The following is a 21455-nucleotide window of genomic DNA, read 5'->3' as shown; positions in this document are numbered from 1 at the left end:
ATTGCTAGATATTGTAGGTGTTCGTGCTTAAGCAAATCTCTAAATATAAATTTTGTTGTGACATTTTCATTGAAAGTTTACGGTTTTATTATTTTTTTTTCACAGTAATCAAAGGATTTTCAAGATTTTTCTTAAAAAAATTATTTATGGGGGGGGGGGGAGTGCTTACAGCCATCATCAGTATTTTTGCAAAATGGTGGGAAGGTCTTCTGCAAGTCCACATACAGAACGACATACATGTAGATTGCTTTTACTAGCATAGACTGATTTTACATCACAAAGTCAAAAACAAGAAGTCGCATTTTCAATAACAGCTCTGCAGTATTTAATTAAGTTTTAAAAGGTAATACACTTTCAAATACACAGCAAACAGTGCTATCTTATTAAAGACACTACTGGTAACAAAGGGAGTTTCTTTTAATAACAAGGTACAGTACCAATTACATTAAATTCTGAAATTTGTGGAAATAGTTTGTTGGTTTCTTCACTGGATGCAACTTAACACCAGATAACAAACTGAGAATTCAATTTTCATCAGACATGTCCAAAAGAGGTTACTTTTCACAACCATTATTTTCACACTCATTCAACACAAGTACATGCTGATGTATACACAACAGAGGCTTAAAATCTAACAATACAACAATTCTCTTCCTTGATTATAATGCAAATTGATCAGTACAAGGGTGCATCCAATATATTTATCCAATCCCTTCTATAAATAATAAACACTGTACATGATCTCATTGCATATACATGTTAAATAAAGATAATACTGATTTATTAAAATCTATCTTCACACCCACGGAAGTACCACAATATATAAGTGAACTTTTTCCACAGAAATTTACATACCACTTATTAATAAGTCCTTTTTTAATGCAAACCATGATATATTGGTTTCTTCTTTTTGACACAAAAAGAATACGATTAAGTATAATAATGGATTGGGCAGTAGAGTCTTATCCTTAGGTAGAACCAAACTCGTTCATCCAATCCTCGTACTTTTTAAGATCATCTTTAGAAACTGACTTGGAGACTTTTCTTAAGGCCTCTTCAAAGTCGGCCATGGTGCAAGGCTGGTTGAGTTGATCCTTAGGCAAGTTCCTGATCTGCTCTGGTGTCAGGCCGCGATTTCTCAAGCGCCTCATGGACATAAATGATGCATCCCTAAAAGGAAGGTAAAAAACGTGAATTGAGATATAAACAGAGCAAAAATACAATACCTTTTTTTTACCCTTTGCTCAGAAATAAAATTATTGTAGTATATCAGATTGCCCTTTTAAATTCTTAGCCCACTGGTTACTTTGAGCAACAGGACCTTGGAAAAGTTCGGATCAAAATTTATTAATCTGGGGAGGAGGTTTTACACAATTATGATAACTTAACCTTTAAATTTCCTAAAAACTGATCAGTTATTCTGAAAAATCTAACTTTTTTCACTATTTTGATACCAAATCTACAAACTGAAGACATCGCATTCAATTTCACACAGTCCTAAATCTTACCTGCAAACATTTGTTATATCAGCTCCTGAGTAGCCTTCTAACTTCTCTGTAATGACATCTAAGTCAACATCAGGAGCCAGATCCATTTCTTTGAGATTGATGTTCAACAGCTGTCTCCTACCTTCAGCTATACCAAGAAATACAATGAAAACCTTTAATATGGAAGAATGGTTTTGATCAAGAATAAATTGCTTAAAACAAAATAAAACAAAAAGGCAACACTTTAGGATAGTGTTTAGATTCATGTTTGGTACATTCCTTAACTTAAACATCCCCCCCCCTTATATGCCTAATCAGAACAAAAATTATTATTATTATTATCATTATACTTTCCACCACTTTTCTTCAAGTCATAACTTACTCTCTGGAAGAGGAATGTAAATTCTTTTCTCCAATCTTCTCCTCAAGGCTTCATCAATATCCCAAGGAAAGTTGGTGGCTCCAAGGACAATAACACTTTTGCCAGCTTCCTCTGAGCCAAGTGCTCCAGTCACACCTAGAAGTGGATATTTTATCAATATGTATGATGGCAGTGATGTATTATTAATATATTAATTAATATTAATATATGGCTGAGAATTGCTTTTCACACACTGAAGTTCATGAACACTAATATTATGAGTATTAAAAAAAGCCACAGTCTGGAAAACTTGTCAACTGTATAGAGCCCATGCTAAAATTTATCATTCTCCAACCCTTATGGCTGCATATCATAAATGACATATGTTTCACATAGTTTTCTCAATTTTCAAATTAAAAATTGGTATCAAAGCATTAAGATATTTCCTTCTCCCGAAGGTAATTTCCAATTCTGGATAAACATATCAACCTACCATCCATTTGGACTAGCAACTCTGACTTGACACGTCTACTGGCTTCATGTTCAGAATCACTACCACGCTTTGAGCAAAGTGAATCAATTTCATCAATGAAGACCGTGCTTGGTGCATAGAAACGAGCCTGAAAAAAAAGTAAAATGTGCATGCAAGGTATTAATACCGTTTTCATAATATTTTGAACCAAACTTATTATCCCAATTAGATGACAATAAAAAGTTTCTTTAAGATTAAATACCTCACAAAGGACCATTCATAATATTTAAATACATACCATCTCAAAGAGAAGACGAACCAGCTTTTCAGATTCCCCATGATATTTTGAGCCAAGAGTGGACGTTGATACATTGAAGAAAGTTGTCCCACATTCTGTGGCCACTGCTTTAGCCAACAGTGTTTTTCCCGTCCCTGGCGGCCCAACCATGCAAACACCCTAATAGTCCAAAATACAAGACTTTCGTATAAAACTACTGCACTTGCATAGAGTGTAAGGCACTCACCATTTCAAATAGTAGGCGAACAAGTTTCTCAGACTCTCCGCGGTATTTGGAACCTAGAGTTGAGGTGGACACATTGAAGAAAGTTGTGCCACACTCAGTAGCAACAGCCTTGGCCAGCAAGGTCTTGCCTGTGCCAGGAGGACCAACCATGAGGACGCCCTAAAATACAGAGCCCTGGCTTAGTCATTCAAGATGAGGCAAAACGATATCACATTATGCATTGCAACTGCCCTTAAATCTTTTCTATAGGCCTAAAGTAACTAATGCAATCAGTTCAATTGCAAAGGAATGGGTCTGGTAAAAATTTAAAAAAAAAAATCAATTACTAAGCAGTTAAGCAGAAGTTGGGAACACCAAGCTCTTGGTGGTTGCAGTCCCATTTAAAAGTTTAGAAAAAAAGATTTGGAAAGAAGTGTACTTGGCATTAAGTATGGATAAAAGTCAACAGCTAAAAGGGAAAAAAGGAAGACGGGTAATGAAGTATAGGAGTCCAAACTTAATGAAATCCAAATATTCCAAAAATACCAAAGGTATTAATTACAACACCCAAGAAAAAGGGGAAAAAAGAGAAAAAGCAAAAAAAAAAAAAAAAGTCACCTTCACCTTAGTTCCAATACCAGACTATAACAGCAAACATAAAACAACTTCTAATGTGCACAATAGAAATTTCAGAGGGGTATCAACCTTTATATCTTAAAAAAATTGAAAAGAAATTCAAATTTGGCTCATGGATACAAACGTTTACACAGACAGATTTTTTCTATAAATAAATAATTATTAACAACAAGAAGACCTTGCAACCCAATTGTGCAATTATCAGTAGAATCTTCAGAAGTTTCAGTAAAAATATCACTACATGCAATGTAAAATATGAATATATACTGTACTGATAAAGTTAGCAGAACACTAACATCCCAAATAAATTAAAACCATTTACTGTGCATGTAATAATCACCTTCCATGGCCTTCGTATGCCTTTAAAATAGTCTGGCATGTACAAAGGCAGTATCACAGCTTCTTCTAAAAGTGCCTTAGCCTCTGTCAATCCAGCTATGTCATCCCTGCAAAAATTAATTCAATTATGGACCAATTATTGCTTAGTTACAATCAAATATTGTTAAATAGAAATTCAAAAAGTTCTACTATGCACAATCTGTACTTAACACTGAAATACTGTCATTGGTATTAACTGAGATGAACAAAAATTATTCTCACCAGTGCACATTAGGACTTCTCTGCACCACATCTCTCTCCAACCCTTCCACCAGGTCTTTGTCAATACCTGCAGCATCAAACTTTTTCTCCTCTTCCTCTTCTCCTTCCTGAAATATACATTTTTTTCTTATCAAAACCCCTTGTCATTAAAATGATTCTGTAACACAGTTTGTCATCCTTATTTAAAGTTGATCTATTGACATCACTGAAATTGTAATAGATTAACAAAATGCATGTACACAAGTCAAACTAATATTAAGTGTACACAGATATATACGTAGAAACACATGCAATGTTTACATACATTCAACATTTCATAAAAAAATCAGTTTTTGAAACTTTGCATTCAACATGACAATAAAACCATAGTTAAATTTATCAAATTGATAAGAAAGATTAACAGTAAAGGGATAGGGACAAGGGGCGTAAGAATGTTCAGATCAGTATTAGAAATCCTGAAAATAAAATTAGGTAGGCACAAAGCAGCACGGGAAAAGTCACCTTTGTTAAACAGAAATTACAAATACATTGTAGCACCTTATCATGCTAAATATGATAATACACCCATCAAAATGCATTCTCCATAAAATTAGTAATATTCACGTTATAACAATTATCATTCCCATAGCCAACTGATAAATGTTCAATCAACCACCATGATAACAAACCACTTCTCATAAAAAAATTATTTTATGGGGAGGAAGGAGGGAAGAGGGAGGAGGGGGGGGGTATTAAGGGAAAAACAAGCAGAACATCCCAACATCCTTGAGACAGTGATTTCAATTGAGCTCCAATCATCCCATGCTTAATTGTGCTTCACAATACCTCAGTCCTGGATTGGTCATCAATTGGACTATCAGCTGCCCCTCTATTATTACTAACTCTCTTTTCAACTTTGGATCTTTCCTGCAAGCAGGTTTTCATAAAGAATAACCACAAAAGAATGTGCACTAGCAGTTTCAGTATCTAGCTTGTCCGATTCATCATTATTAATTTTTACATACTAACTTGCAATGCCACAACTTTAAAAAATGGTGTTTATTCTACTTTCTGGGAAATCCTGGGAAACTACAACATTGACTCACCTTTTTCTTGTCTTTTCCTCTCTCTCCACCTCTGCCACGACGATCAGCAGAGGCCCTGTCACCCCCAGCTGGTGGGCCCCTTCTTGGGGCAGGGCCTGGAGCAGGCCTGTTGCTGACACCTCGAGATGGAGCTGCCTTTGGAGCTTCTCTTCTAGGTGCTGGCCTATTTCCACGTATATTAGGGGAAGGTCTGCACAAAAGAAAAAAGTAAAATAAAGGCAAATATATATATATTAAATAAACATCAATCCCTCTGTTTTTAGTCTGCAACAATAAGGTTTTTAAACTCTGAATTCACCAAAATGATATCTCAACTGAGAAACAAAACTTGTAACCCAATAGCATTGCTTTTTCTATGTCACTTACCTATGCTCTACAGGTGTTGGTGGTGGCCACACATCAGGGTCTCTAGTTGGCTCCTCATTTTCATGAAAACCTCCAAGAGGAGACCTGTATTCACTGCGTGCATTATCTGCTTTGAAACTGGCAAGAGTGCTACTTATATCCTTCACATGTTCATATTCTGTTGCAATCTCCTGACGCACCTAAAAATGTACAAAAGTGCAACAAGATGATAAATCATAGGTTAATTATCAATAAATCCATCTTGTTTGTACTGGTGTAGGGAAAAGTTTATGCTAAAAAAGGGGCAATGACAGTTATCTTTTTAATATCAAAGGCCTGAATGAAGAAGTGTTCAATCATTACTGCTTCACAACTGCATAAATTATGTTAAAGACATGCATTATATCCTTATTTACCTGTTGCCACTTCTGCTTTCTTGTAGGATCTTTGATTGATGTTAGCAGCTTTTGTATTTGCTGTATTACACCTTGATAATAGACCAGGGAAGTGTCGTAATTTCCCAGAAGGGCATACTCCCTTCCCATCTTGGTGTTCTCACATATTTCTGCAACGTTTGCACTCATTTTGGGTTCTGTCACAAAGAGAAATTGTGGGTTAATTCTTACTACCAGGGTTTTATCAAAAATACATTTTCATCATGCATTTATTAGTAATCTTACTATAAAATTATCCAATGTTAAATTTCATTCCAAAGACAATGCAGAAGGAATATCAGATGTTTAACGTTGATTGCCTTGCAACTTATGCATGACCAAATAAACTAATTAATTCCCTTCACAATCGGCTTCCTCATTCAGTTCAATAATCTGACATCTTTGAAGAGAAGCAACGTTTAATGTAACTGAAATAAGTTTGTCTTATAAAATATAATTCAGTAGTGAAAATATTATTTCGTGACTCCAGCAGCACATCAAACCCAGTCGCTGAAAGCGAATATTGTTGGAATATTAATGTAGTTTTTACACATACCGATTTGTTTGCCCGACCCTCAGTTTGAATTTTCGTTATGTCAAGGGCTGCACTTAAAACCAACTGCCAGTACTTTTTGATATGAAAATAACTTTCGAACAATCACTTGTCTTTAATTGCAGAAAACATAATAAAATGCAATACAGACTGCTGTTTCAAAGGTTTTTAAAAGGCAAAAATACAATGTTAACTTTTGATTTTCAAATTGAAACGATCACGTGACTGTTTATGCGGAGTTCCAGTGTAACCGGAAATGGACCAGACGACGTTGTTGTTGAACAAAGTTAGTTCACTAATTTGTCAGCAAAACGTTCCATTTCATCGTGATACACACGTAATTGTGAAGTATCTTATGTTTTTACATATTCTTTATGACGATTTATATTTAGTCTAATGTATCTGTACTGTGTATTGATGAATTGTAATAGCACACTGGGGTCTCTTTTGGCCGGTTTCTTTTATTTTTATAGTTCAGTCAAGTTACACGTTTTGTAATTTGTAGGTGCTTCCTTGCAATTGAATTGCAATCTCCATCAGATATACACTTAACTGACCATTAAAGCACTGACAAGTCAACAGAATTTCGAAAAGAAATATCTGGTGGGTACAAGTGTGCATGTAAGTTGTAACATATGAAATAACTCCTGACTTACTTTCAAATATTTTGCTTTGAAATGTGCACCACAATATTATTTTGACTAATTATATCTCAGTATTAGTTAGCCAATCATCTTTGTATAGTAAACAGATTATTATTCAGATGAATAATTTAATATCTCTGTATTAGTTAGCCAATCATCTTTGAACTGGTATAGTAAACAGATTATTATTCAGATTAATCTTTTAACATCTAGTCATTAAAAGAACATACACATTGCACCTTAGATCTGTATAATAATATTTTTCTTTTTCTTTTAAGATTTGTATATATGTGCCAAATGCATAGATCAAAAATGGGTAGCCGTTCTTTCATATATGAGGGTATTCTCATCTGCCTCTGTCTACATGTACTTATAATGAGCCCTTGTGAATGTGAAGAGCAAATCCCATTGAGGATAAAGGTGAATAACATGCAACAAGAAACATTGTACATTAAACCATCTTTTTTTTCAAATGTTGTAGATTATTGAAAACATACATATGTTTATATATTTTCATTTTAATTCAGCATTGTTATTGAGAATCTGCAAGAATGGTAGTTCACTGATGAAAGTTAATGGTATATCCTAAAATAAGACAAAATTTGATTGCCAATTTTCAGAGTTGATTTAAATATATTTACTTAACAGCATACCTATTACCACGACTACACTGTACATGATTATGGCAGTAAACCAGTTGGTAAACATCTGGTACATAAATTCTAATGTAACAATTTTTGCTTTAGGATTCTGGGATTAAACCTTTTGGCAGAGAGGATACTGGCCTTATATTTTGTAAGTGCTTGTACTGTCATTTTACATCTTAAAATGTAATTATAAATTCCAAATTTTCTAAAAAAGAATAATTAAAAGAATAATTAAAAAAGAGAGATAAAAACATTTATCAGTTACCATTAAATTTTGAGTATTTGTAAAAGTATAGTCAGACTTGTTTTTCTTAGATGTAACAGCTCAGAATCAGGGAAAGGAACCACTGAATTTAAAAGCAGCGATGCACAAATGTTGCCTTCTAGAATCACCAGAGGATTGTGAGGTATGTGATTGTTTCACTTTTGTGAAACCAATTCAGGAACTGTAGCTAATGAGTGATGTATATGATAAAAACAGGTTTATTTAAATTTGGTACTTTAAAATTTAATACTAAAATGTTTTTAATTTGAATTTTCAGAAACATTTTATTTTTTTTTAGCATATCAAAACTGCAATATTTTCTTTCTAGTCCATGCATCTAATAGGTGGAAAGAAAGTCATTTTGTCCCCATATGATTCTTGCAATATAACCCTTATGTTTGTGAACCTGGTAAGTTTTGATTGAACAGTAGCATTAACAGTTTTCTGCTCATTTTTCTCATTTCTGTCATGAGCAATGTACCTTTTAATTTTTCTTGGCATTGGTATTCCATTGCTCATTTTTCTTAGCCACAAACTAAGGTTTGTCATTTTCAAACTTAAACAATTTTTTCTTGCTGTTTTTGTAATGAAAACATACTCTGCAATGTGGATTAAAAAGTTGTATTATAAAAGATTTTAAAAAAAATGTAAATTGATTATTTTTTATCTTTCACATTGTAATTTGCCTCTGTTTTTTTCTTTCATATAGTACTTAATAGATCGCATAGGATATTGTCAAGTTGATGCCATCTACAACAAAAGTCAAGCAATAAGGCATCAGATTAATTTTAATACAACTGCTTCATATAACAGTTGGTTTGCATCAGATTTACAAGGTAAAACAGGTTTGCATTATTTCCATGAATAACTGAGACAAACATGAATTGAAGAGAATATAAGCTGTTACGAATGAATATTTTACTTTAATAATTTAGACAAAATATTACCAGATTTTGTCATTATGTTTTAAGTTATTTGTCAAACAAAGATTGTAACTAAGTGGTAAAAAGAATTAATTTAAAGATAATTCCATGCAATGTTCAGCTATTATTTATTAGTATTATTATTCAATATTTACAACAAGATGTATGTATGGCCAAATATATTTTTTCTGCCTGGCTCATCTAGGGTATCCTGACTGTGGAAGTCCTGATGAAGATAGACTGAATCGTTGTACTCCTGTGGACTGTGTAGTCAAATACAATGGCTTTAGAAATGTCTTCAATGATAAAACTAGAAGGTGTGAAGAGGTGCCTCCGTGTATTTCTGGTGCAGCAGCAGGAAACACACCCACCAAGGTAAAGTTGGTAAAATACCCTACAGAACCACATCTAGTTTTGATACAGCAATAAATATATTGTGAATCTTTAACCCATGTAAGGTCAAGTTTTTTATATAATTTCATTTTTTTCTTTCTTTATTTTCACAAGTCGGTAGAATGTGAGGTGATGATAAACTTGTTGGCGATGAGAATGCCGGGAGGGGGGACAGGGAGGCTTATTTCAAATAAAAAAAAACTCTTTTCCTAAAAATTTGAAAAAATTATTATAAAATGCGTATTCTATTGTAAATACCTAGGTTTATTTGAAGGAGTTCAATCAGTGCAGAGATTTTGACCTAGCTTTGGAAGAAGAAGATTTGAATTACATGGCTGGTAGCAAAGCATCATCAGATCTAGAAATATTGGATGTAATGCAAATTGTAAGTTTTCTTTTGTCACGCAACGTTTCTTTGAAATGCATTAGATAATCTCATTTGAACAGTTTGATACATTCCAGTTACCATTTGTTTTTTAGTGCAAATAGTTTTATCTTTTCTTTTAATTCCAACTCATCACTCCCATTGGCATGATGAGTGCTGATAATTCACATTCATTTACCATATAATAAATGCATTCAGAATTAACTCTAATTTTTTTACTGTCATATGGTATCTAAGTTGAAAATTAAGAATACAAATGAAATATTTATATACATATAGAATGAAAAATGCAATGTTTCAGAAGCACTATAAGTGTCACCATGGCCACCAAAATGACAAAGGAAAAGGGTGCATATGTGACACAGGCTGGTCAAGTGAGGGGAGTGATGAGAGCCAATATGAACCACTCACAGGAACATATCATATGTGCAACTTGGAAATAGCATATCATGAACCACTTAAAACCATTGACATACACGTTTTGATTGTATCCCTTTAAAATGTGTGTGTGTGTGTGTGTGTGTGTGCGCGCGTGCACGCACAAATGTCCTTCTTGGATTGAATTTTCAATTTGATCTTAGGTGTTTTTGTAAAACACTTTTTCTTGATTTTGGTAGGAATTTAATAGTAAATTAGAATAATTTCATGATTGAACTTGACAATGCAAGTGAACCTGGTCACTTTACCAATGAAGTGACAATGCAGACTGACACTGTTATTTTGTAATAAAACATCCACTTTAAAATGACAGTGACCTTTCCTTAACTGACCTACAGGCAGTGATATGTCTTTTTATTGGTGGGTTTTCCCTAGTGATCCTCATAGTACTGATGTGCTACCTAATATGTACCAGGGACAACTTGCCTGACAAACCACCAGACTACTCAGAATCAGACCTGTCTCTCGGCTTGGTGAAGGAAAACAAGAGAAATGAGTCTTTGGTAAAAGTGCATGATCACATGAAGAATGCCATGAGAACAAGTCAACTCAGTAAGTATTTGTTTGTCACAAGAAAGGGTTCAGGAACTTTGGAAAGATACTGTATAAATGTTTTGACCAGTGAGTGTCAGTGGAATATGTAACTTGATGTTGCCTACTCATTGGCCCTGAAAATAAAGGCATGTTGATTGGCAGAGAATTATAGATATGTCACAGATAAGGAGTGATGTCTTTAATGTAATTGAAATAGTATACTTAATAATTTGAAACAATGTACAAGTACACTTATAGAGGCACACATTGTTTTACTCACAAAATCCAAATACATTTTAAATCATGAAAAGCTAATTAAATTTAGTAGGAAGAGACTGCTTGGTAACAAGTATCCACAGTTCCAGTATTTTCTTGATAATAATACTTGGCACCATTACCTGTATGAGCAATATTTGTATAAATTTATCTGTTAAACATCCATCCATTGATTTCTAGAGTAAATGGTCTCATTTTCACTCAGAAAAGAAGCATTTTTTATCTATATGACATTATCAATTTTAGTTATTATATATCTTTTATTTTGTTAGCTGCCATATATTTTTATCAATTCTTTAAGATCTGTGTTTATACAATGTTTTTCTCATGTAAGCAGTCTGTAAAATATTTACTTTTTTTCAATTTAAGTCAACTACTTTTGCTTTTACAGGAGATCATATCATGCCTAGACAAGTTTCTTTTAGTTTGCCTGTATGAAATGCTGTAATAATAAATGTATAGTAAGCTTCTGTTGAAAAAATGAATTTTCAGAGTTTTCTGGGAGTGAATTCCGATGTGCCAAAGTACTCAGCACTCATCATGCCAATGGGAGTGATGAGTTGGAATTAATCCCGGGGAATATCATAACAAATCTCAGAAGAACCAATGTCTCTGGCTTGTGGGAGGTAAAAACTATGATATTTCTGCTGTCATATATATTTTGAAATATACCTCCTAATAATGGTATAAGAATAAAAAAAGTTTGATTCATATTTGTATTTTGCAAATGTGAAATTATAAAGGATGGAATTTTGAGGTGTGTGTGCATGCTTGCATGCATATGTATAAATGTATATACCATATATTGCAATCACACAGGTAACTTATTTTAAATCAGCTATTGTTTTATGATCATATCCCAAAATGTGTAGATGGGATATAACCCTTTTTTTTTATTTTATATAGGGCCTATGCAACCACAGAAGAGGTTTGTTTCCAATGGGCTGTGTGCAATTTTATAGGTCAGAACATGAACTACAGAAAGAGTTGTCAAAGGCAAAGTCAGAAGGCAGACTTTCTTAAAGTGCTAAAGGTAAATCTTCTTTTGTTTGCATGAAGTTATCTTTTGCAAACAAGTTTTCTTTTTAGCTGTTTGTATCATATGTTAATTAATAATTAGTGGTTATTGAGACAAAATTATTGAAGCCCTGAGAAATCTATTTTTTATCATGCAACAGTGCATATAGGTCTGTGCTGGACAGATTTCCCTTCTGTACATCATCAATTCTTAAATGCCCTCAGTCCATTAAAAGAAGCCTTTTCATGTCAGTCATCCAGTGGTCAAGAACTTAATTGTCTGCTTCTAGGTTTACCAGCCCATTGCAAAAACTTATTCAATTAAATAGAGATTCCAGGCTCCCATATATGGATTCAAGCTAAACCGACCAATTGCAAAATAATTTGATAAAAAATTGTGTAAACAAAATTTTAAGATTCTTCCTTAAAGTTAAAATAATGAAGTTCAGATGTGAGAAAAATTGCATTTCAATGAATATTTTAAGCTTCCTTCAACCTGAAAGCAACATCATGTGATTGAATCATTCTGAGGATTGGTGTATTTCATGTTTGCAGGTTGTGCTGGAAGAAAAGAATAGCACAATTCAGCTGTAACATGAAGCCTGACGGATTTGTAAAGAATAAGATTATGTTTCCGTGAACTTAATTTGTAGTGGAATATTAGAGGTGGTTGAACAAACTTGCATTGGAGCATACATTGAAACTGGTATTGGGAGTGAAGCCCATATTTGTAATTTGATTAGTTTATTCTGTGATACATAATTAGTTTGTACAACATGCAGGTAATTTGTGTAGGCTTACACTTACTGACTTCAATAAGAGATCAATATGTTGCCTTTTTTTTTTTTTCGAGTTTAGTACAAAGCTGTTCCTTTGCCTTTGTAAACTCATATAAAAGAACTTAGTGACTCTCAATGCAACGGTTTTATGCATCACACTTTTTTAAAATGTGGCCATCTATGTACATATTTGAATTTGTAGTTTTTTCTTTGGGACTGTTTAAGACTTCAAATTGATATAATCAGACTTACCAACAAAAGTTAACTGGCTAGGCTTAATGATGGATGTCCGTAAATGAGATATCGGGATTACTGGGGTTAAACCTGTACTTCTAGTTTCTGAACTCCTTGTAGCAATTAACAGTTTGCACTGAAAGAAGAATGGTAAATATACTTTGAACATCATTGCTTTTCCTTTCTGTGTAATGTCTTCTTAATCTGTTTATTAATTTACACTCATGTACTGAAGAAAAATTTTTGATGTGCATTGCGTTCTTTAAGAAGTCAGATGTCATTTGAATAGAAATTCAGTGATCAGTTTTTAATATTTGTTACATTTGCAGGCAGTATGTTCAGTTTTCATACTCTCAGTATTTTTAAACTTTATTTGACCACACGAATACATTACGTCAGGATGTTTGTGTGTACGTAGTTAATGTTGCAACTCATGGAATTAATCATTGAACATTTAGTCATACAGTTTAGAAATAAATGTTTAAACAAATTGTTTTAATTCTTGAGCTTGATATGTATATGCAGATGGATGAAGATGCATTGTACATATAGGTAATTTTAATCTTGCCTCTCTTCAAAAAAAAAAAAAAGGGAAACCATGTCATTGTAAAATATGTCGACTACAATTTTCAACCTGGGCCCGCTCCCCTCCCCCCACCTTGAGTCTGCCATTGTATGTAAGGGCTTTGGATATGATTAAACTTTAATTTTGATTCCATTTTCTGTTCAACTCCTGTTAGTGGTTATGGATTTGTTTATTCCATGCTTAATTAGATCATGATATTACAATTTGATGGTCAATTATTAACAGAAAATGACATTGACCACCAGCCGCTGAAGCTATCATCTTTATTATAAGACTGATTGATTACTTTTAAATGATACTGTATTGTAAAAATGACACTATTTATTGTGAAAATAATACTTTTACTGTGGGAATGAATCACGTGTTGAGGACTGATACATCGGGGAATTCCCACTGTGCCATTGTGCAGAAGATTTCTAGGTTCTGGGTTATTGAAGGAGTAGGACAGGTTACATTACTTCATCTGGTTTTGACACTGATTTAATGAATGAAAGACAGTTCTTCTTACAACTTCATTATACCAGATTGATTTGTGCTGTCCCAAGAGATGCTGTCTTATCAAAAAAGTTCTACATAAATTTCAGATACTGCCAGAGGGATATCTGATATCACTTTATTGCAGTGTGGACTAAGTGTAGTGGTATCTCACAGTGTAACATACAATTTAGGGGTTTCTAGCTAAAATAAGGAGGGTACAGGGCAAAATAAGACTGAAATCCTTAAACCTGGCTTTGTGAAATGCTACTTATTTCATTGGTTGTGACACTGCATCTCAACTAACACATTACCTTGACAAAGAGACTCCTTTGATTTTTGGTGTTCATGGACCTAAGAATGATTATGTAACAGTTGTTTGTTCTTTAAAAAAATGCACTGTTGACAAGTTATATTATGTGATATTAAATATTTCCTTAGCAAATATATGTTTGTATGAATTACAACCCACACCAGCAATATTTGAAAAGGATGCGTCCAGAGACACATTTCACTCAATATATTCCTCTTGATAGTCTGTTATTGAGAGCCTATACATGTAGTACTGATGGGAAATATGAGACACAATCTTTGATGTTTGAGTTGAAAACCTAGAAATGATAGCATGCCAAACAATTAGCCCATGGTAAATTGCTTTTAGAGCCTTCCATGAAAATTACATAGTATACAGCACACAGAGCTCTTATAAGGAACAGAAATGAATGAGAGTTCAAACATAGGACTAGATTGAAGCATTTTGTCCCTTTGGCCCAGAGCAGGTAGCAGAATTGCGACAGTTAGTAATCTTGTGCTGCCATCTACAGAACATTTTTCTATCGGTCATTTATTAGGAAAAAATCCCAAGAGCACAACTCATTGTTTAAATGCCCTTTGATGTGAACAGTGCCACTTACATTGAGAATTTTTTTTAATCCATGAATTTTTAACCCAAAGAAGAAATAAACATATAATATTAATTATTGCTATGTAGAGGATTACATTATTAAAACCTCACCAGTCAGGCCTTTGACAGGTTTCAGAAGTCTCAAAACTGGAATTGGGGTGTTCAGCAATTCATAAATGGAACACTGACAGGTTATGTGAACTTAATTATAGGTGTGAAAATAATAAAGAAACAAATAATTCCCCTAGAGTGTTCTATACTCCGTATTGAAAAATTGGTTGTGAAAATATTTGTGGTTAGTCTGATTTTTCTCCTTCATGAAATCTGATGTGACTTTGACTTCACAAAAGACCATCAATTAAAGATATAAGGTAAGTCTGTAGTATGTTCAGGTCTGTAGTTGGAGGGATTTCTGTAGAGCGGGGGTTGAAAGACAGGCCTGTACCAGCAATTTCAAAAGAGGGGTTCTTTTTCCAAAAAAGTGGACCTTTTAAAATGAAAACCTTTGTGTACCTAGCTCAGATTTTACCCAGAATGGACATTTTCCTGACAAAAAGGGTGGTTCTTTCGAACACCCCCCCCCCCCCCCCCCCCCCTGGCTACAGGCCTGAAAGAACTGCCTTTTTGTTGGTGAAAGTCTAGGCTCCACTTTTTTTCTTAAAGAATAAATCAGAGTGAAATGACACTCATGTGCTGTGTTGGCAACATATATTGTTTCAATCCGCATGTTAAAATGCACTGAACTACCTTGTAAAATATTTTTTGATCTGAAAACTTTGTCATTATCTGACACCAGGCAGGTGTACAGTTATGACTTCGTCTCAAGCATAAAGGCATCAAGAATGCATATCATTGGTTGAGTTAAAATCCAATAAAATTTACTATCATTATATAAATTGGTTGAGTTAAAAACCAATAAAATTTACTTTCATTATATAAGTTCTAAATCAGATTTTCAGTATTTGGTCATTTTACCTTTGAATTATAAATGTGTTAATACTGAAAGAAGATACAGCCTTGATTTGAATTTGATTTTCTCGGGTTGGCTAAAAAATATGCATTTGAACAGTTAAGAAGATCCTTTAGATAAAATTTACAGGTATTTGTCATCACATTAGATCATTTGTTGTATGCATGGTCCAATTTATTAAATAATTTTGACTTATTAATAAATTTGATTTTTGCAATTTTTTGGAGAGGGGCTTTCTGTACACATCAACGCAAACAGACATTCAGTAGGAATCGATATATAATGTTCAAAATCATTACTTAGTACTAGTAATTTGTCTTTACAAAATTAAATTGGATTTAGTCTAATTATCATGATGGTTTTCAGTTCATTTACGTTATTCATAGTAAGGCTAGTACCAACAAACGAAATGCACTCAGGTGTCACAAGCTGTGCTGTCCTTGATTGACTGGTCATTAATTGCATTTTCCCACCAGCAGTTTTAAAATCCTAGGTCAATTAGGTACAAAATCCTAAAATTTTTATTTGAAAAATTTGGATTTTTTTTAAAATTAAGCTTTGTAGTCATGTGTAATTTCAAAGCAAAAAAAAAGTGACAGTTTGAACTCTGATGCAACAACTTGCTTTATTACGATAAAAAATCAAACATTTAACAATTTCAGATAGGAAGTAATTTTGCATATCAATAACAAATATTTAGACCATGATTTCCATCTTTTTATTTCATGTTTTATATTTATCTTTACAACCATTCCCCCAGTAAGCACAAGGAGCATGCTACATCACAATCATATTTCCAGCTGATCCAAAGCTGCCCATGTACTTATCTACCCCTATAAATATTCATAACTTGTGCCAACTGGTGGTTCTTTTTTAACTGTCTATATATATGTAACCCTTTTTTGCACTAGACAGATGGGCCTTGACTTTGGGTACTTTCACCTTACCAGGAAACCATTTTAATCAGGTTTATTAATAACATGGGCAGGGCAGACAGTGTGCATGGACAGTTTAGACACTGTAGCCCATGTGACAGAATGGCTTGCCCTTTTCATTACCCAGGTTGACAAAATAAAAACCCTTTTTGCCCTTCAAATTCACATATCTGAATAATTTGTAAAAATGCCCCCATAACATTTTTTGACAATGATGTTGCTTTGGCATCCTACATATACGTGTATTCAAACATCTTAAAGTGATGAATTTTTCTTGAGGAAAAGTCCCAATTACGGTATGTACAACATTTCCCTTGGAAAACATGCTTTTCTAGAGTTATTGTAAAGTTTTATAAAAATGAAGTTATCATGATTAAATTGTATTGATCAGGAGTGGTACAAAATATGCATTTGCTATAGTTTTGCATATCATTGGCTGAAGAATATTGAACTGCATAACTTGTACAATGATATGGAAAACAAGAGGGATATTGGAATTCGCACCAGGGCATTAAGAGTATTGGAGCAGTGAGTGCAGCTTAGTGCATATATATATATATGTATTTGATATTTGAAATGGTTGTATTAATCTCTGAAAATAGCACTGTCCTTATGTAAAGAGACCAATTTTTTGTCACTCTAGTCCCATTACCTGCTCTAAAAATTGACTTGAAGCGATAAGAACACAACAGAAAGAAAGTCAAAAGTCTCACAAGTGAAACGGTGTTGCGAGTTTACCTCCAGCTCCAGCTCTGGTATCGCACAGGTTTTTTGGTGTAAAGACATTTTGTATAGGTTGTCCAAAGCTTTGACAGTCACTACTGCCCCTGGGTGACCTAAGACTTTATAACAGTCAAGTGTATTTCCCATCCATCATAACACGACAGGGGAGGGGTGAAGCAGTACGGAGTCTACTAAAACCTAATGTTCAATTCTTAAGCGGTGTAAGTGCAAACTTTTCATATTGTATAATAGTTGAGTACATTGTTATTAGAGGTTGTATTTTAAATCATTTGAGAACTGGTTGGGAGTAGTGAGTGAGTGCAAGTCTGAAGACACCCATGCCAAGACGGGTAATCATGCATGAAGAATGTAGTTGTATTAGGGTACATAGTTCTGAAATGATGTACTAGTAGGTTCTCCAGATTTTTAACTTATTTGTGTTGAAATTTTTTATTGAAAAGTTCACTTGCTAATTAATTTAAGAAGCATATTTATTGAGCTTTCTTTTATTAGTTTCTTTTTTATTATCAAAAGTTTAATTTGGCAAACTTCTATTAAATTATCCCTGCAGATTTTAAAACATTTTATAGTGTTGTTCTACAAGACAGGAAATTCTAATAAACTTCAGTTTTCTGTGGGATATTTTAATATACTGCGAAAGAAACAAGGGCTGATGGTTTTTATATAAATGCACAGATTCAAAAAGTGGATGGAATACTTTCATGACATGTATTTACATTAGTTAAGTTGTTACTTGATTCTCAAGCTGATAAAAAATTATATTTCCATGCTCCAGTTTCTAAACTGTACTTATATTACTTTCTTTCAATTTTCACCTAAGTTTTGCAGTTAGTACTATCTTTTCAGTAGTATTCTTTACATTCACATCTGCAAATACAAAGAGTTGGATATTTTTCTTTTTTTATCTTTATTTATTTATTTATAATTATCATTTAGGTACTTTAACAATCATTTCAATTAAGAGTGGTGTCAAGGTTTGGCAATCACATGACAAGATCTGCCATGCTCCAATTGTCAAGGGTATGATTTTTTTTGGTCATGAAATCTGTGTTATTACTATTGTCTCCTCTGGTTTGAGTGCAAAGTGCTATTGTCTGGGTCCAAAGTGGCAGTAATGACTACCGGACATGCCAGGTGTAATAGGACCCTGGCTTCAATCGATTTCTATATATCCATTTTATATTTGATGAACTTTTTGTCAGTTTATTTGTAACAAGTTATGAAAATATTTGGCACTTATTTTGAAAAAAAAATTGGAATAAAGTTGTTGATTTAGGTTTAAGGGGTGATTGAAATTTCTCAAAATGATGAATAAACAAACTTTTTCATCTTTTACAGCAAGAAAGGAATAAGATTCAAGAAATTTTATTGAAGTTGAAATAGAAGAGATTTTAGAGGATAAGTTATCAGCTGGGGGAGATATATTTCATAACAGTGATAGCAATATACTTCACATTTTTAAAAGTAGTTTTAATTTAAAAAAATCAATTATCTTAAACAAATGTAGGATTACTGTTTTTATAAGCTGGAAATGAATGGAGAGGCAAATGTACTGGTGGCAGTTTTTTGAATATATTTAAATCAAATACTGATGAAAAGATGCTTGTTAGCTGATAGCTTCTGACTGCAAATTGATCCTGACTTCAGTGAAAAAAGATAGTGGACATACTAGTACACATGAATAGTTGATGAGTACCTAGATATAAGATTCAATGCAGTGTAGTTTGCTTGCAATGTAGAATTCCCAAGTGTTAAAAAGAATCTTACTGTTAAGAAAAAATGCAGTGAAATAGGTTTTTTATTTTTATTATTTTTATTTATTTTTTTTCTTTTGTGTACTGAATATCTTTAAAGGGGTTAATTGTTACTTAAACTTTACAAGTCAGTAACATAATTAAGGGGCCTTTAATAAGGAGTCCAAACTGTATGCCAGAATGATAGAACATGTATAGTTTCTTCAAAAACATGTTACTTTTTTATCAGAAAAAGTGATCTGCTGTAATATGAATTGCATTTTTTAAAGATGCTCTATGCACTTATATAACTTCCAGTATCTCTTTCGTACCGTTATGTATTTTTTAAATTTTATTACCTGTCATGTTTTCCATGATCTGCATCAAAAGTGTGGCATGCCAACACTCACTCATGTTTCTGTAAACTAACTCTGAATATGAAAACTTATGTCAGTTAGATACAATTTAATGTATTTATCATTTTGAGAGATTTTAATGTGAAACGTTCTCCATCATAATGGCATTTTTCAACTAAACCATTTCAGTTTTGTTTGCTTTGATGTTAGTTATATCAATAGTTTGATGAATGGCTAAGTTTAGACATCACTGATCACAGCCCAACTCATTAGTTTTAACTTTCCTTGGTATTTTTTTCCTCAAATACACAATAGTTTCTCTGAATTTCATTTTATCACAGAGTAATGTTGCATAAGTGGGGAAAACTTAAAACTATATGATGAATGACCTGATTTGTTATTGTAGTGCTGCAAAAAACTTAACAGGATGAATATAATATATATGGTAAATGGGTTGGTAATTTTCCTGGGATGAACATGATACTTTTAACCAAAGATATTAGTAAATTACATTAAACTGTGGTGAAGATTTTTCAGTTCTGCATATTTCAGTTTTGTAACCTTTCATTTAGTCAGAATGTTGTTTCCTTAATTTAAAGGCATAGAGGGGTATTGTGTATTAAAAAGCAAATTAAATTTCCCTAAATTTCAAGAAGGAAACGTAATTTTTAAAAATTCTTACTCAGCATCTTTTTATGTTTTTAGTGGTGACATTTGCAAATGCATACACTTGGCACAACTGACATTTTCTTCTTAAAAAGATATTTGTACATGTTCTTTAATCCTATTTAAATGATTAATATAAAAAGATTCTTAAAGAACTTCCATTGGTCAACATTTGCATAGTATTCTAGACACATTTTTCACTCTATTGCAAGAATTTGCATAAAAAAACAGAGAACACCAATGTGTAGATTTTTGTGTTCACAACTCCAGTACTTTAGAGTAGCATGCGAGTTGGTGTGGGTGAAGAATGGCATGTAATGGTTTGTGTCAGATCATAGTTAGTTACAGCCATAACTCACTTGACCAGGGTCAGTGTATCAGTGGCCAAAACCTGGACAGAGGTCGGCTCCCGATTGCAAGTTCTTCTGCAAGACTGGTTTTTTCTCACCCAGGGCTTTGAGTCCATTTCAAGGTAGACAGTTTTTTTTCTGTTTTAGATTTTTCATGGCGTCTATTTTTTTTTCCTTCAGTTGCATTGTTCAAAAATACCTGACTATAATTCTTGAGTTTGGTCATCAGGAATGAAATTGGAAAGGTACTTGATGATAAAAAAGTCACCCAAGATTAACTTTGAAGTGCAAGTTGACATTATACTTGGATATGGTGATTAGTGGCCTTTTGGAATTTTTAATTTTTCTTTACTGGGATGTTATGACCTGTCTGTTGTCCTTGTTTGGGACCTTTTCTTTTTTTTTTTACCCTAAACTAGACAAAAAAGTTTTTATTTATTTATTTGAAGTAAGACTATGCTATCAAGTCACTTATCTCAGAATTTGCTGCAAAACATCATACTATGTGCACATCTGGCATCTTGATTTCATAACTTTGTCTAAATTTTCAATATTTGCAATTTTATGATTACTAAGAATTGCTTGATAAAAAAACATATAGTTTTTTCTTTACATGAAATTTAATCGTTTATGGTAACTTAACTGTAGAAAATGTAATTGCTCTTTCACTTAGAGTCAGACACAGACATGTACCAGTAACTGAAGAACTTAACAGGGTGGTCAAAG

The 21455-nt window shown here is 33.2% G+C and overlaps 2 protein-coding genes across 11 annotated transcripts; one reads left to right on the top strand and one right to left on the bottom strand.

The window, feature by feature from the left end:
- Positions 1-296: 296 nt before the first annotated feature.
- LOC106163835 (katanin p60 ATPase-containing subunit A1-like) lies at positions 297-6632 on the bottom strand. 4 transcript variants are annotated; one of them, XM_086998436.1, is made up of 12 exons: positions 6480-6632; positions 5906-6081; positions 5511-5689; positions 5145-5334; positions 4885-4965; positions 4060-4166; positions 3800-3905; positions 2845-3003; positions 2342-2468; positions 1870-2004; positions 1509-1635; positions 297-1170 (listed from the first exon to the last, which is right to left on the bottom strand). In XM_086998436.1, the coding sequence occupies exons 2-12, from the start codon at positions 6071-6073 to the stop codon at positions 969-971; spliced, it is 1581 nt and encodes a 526-aa protein (XP_086854562.1). In that variant the 5' UTR covers positions 6074-6081; positions 6480-6632; the 3' UTR covers positions 297-968. The 4 variants fall into 4 exon arrangements, with proteins under 4 accessions (XP_086854562.1, XP_086854539.1, XP_086854552.1 ...); XM_086998413.1 differs by lacking the exons at positions 2845-3003; positions 6480-6632 and adding an exon at positions 2619-2777; XM_086998426.1 differs by lacking the exons at positions 2845-3003; positions 6480-6632.
- Positions 6633-6691: 59 nt separating this feature from the next.
- Positions 6692-13954, top strand: LOC106153895 (uncharacterized). 7 transcript variants are annotated; one of them, XM_086998444.1, is made up of 14 exons: positions 6692-6762; positions 6982-7079; positions 7399-7540; positions 7867-7915; positions 8083-8174; positions 8361-8441; positions 8742-8868; positions 9161-9330; positions 9611-9733; positions 10035-10220; positions 10510-10723; positions 11474-11607; positions 11888-12014; positions 12554-13954. In XM_086998444.1, the coding sequence occupies exons 3-13, from the start codon at positions 7409-7411 to the stop codon at positions 12002-12004; spliced, it is 1425 nt and encodes a 474-aa protein (XP_086854570.1). In that variant the 5' UTR covers positions 6692-6762; positions 6982-7079; positions 7399-7408; the 3' UTR covers positions 12005-12014; positions 12554-13954. The 7 variants fall into 7 exon arrangements, with proteins under 7 accessions (XP_086854570.1, XP_086854613.1, XP_086854587.1 ...); XM_086998487.1 differs by having other exon boundaries at positions 6982-7097; XM_086998461.1 differs by having other exon boundaries at positions 6753-6813.
- The last annotated feature ends 7501 nt before the right edge of the window (positions 13955-21455 follow it).

This window comes from Lingula anatina, chromosome 1 (genome assembly GCF_051362555.1).
Source record: "Lingula anatina isolate TDL-2025a chromosome 1, LinAna3.0, whole genome shotgun sequence".
Lineage (NCBI taxonomy): Eukaryota > Metazoa > Brachiopoda > Lingulata > Lingulida > Lingulidae > Lingula > Lingula anatina.
Note: the sequence above shows the minus strand (reverse complement) of the source record. Positions and strands in the feature narration are given on the sequence as shown.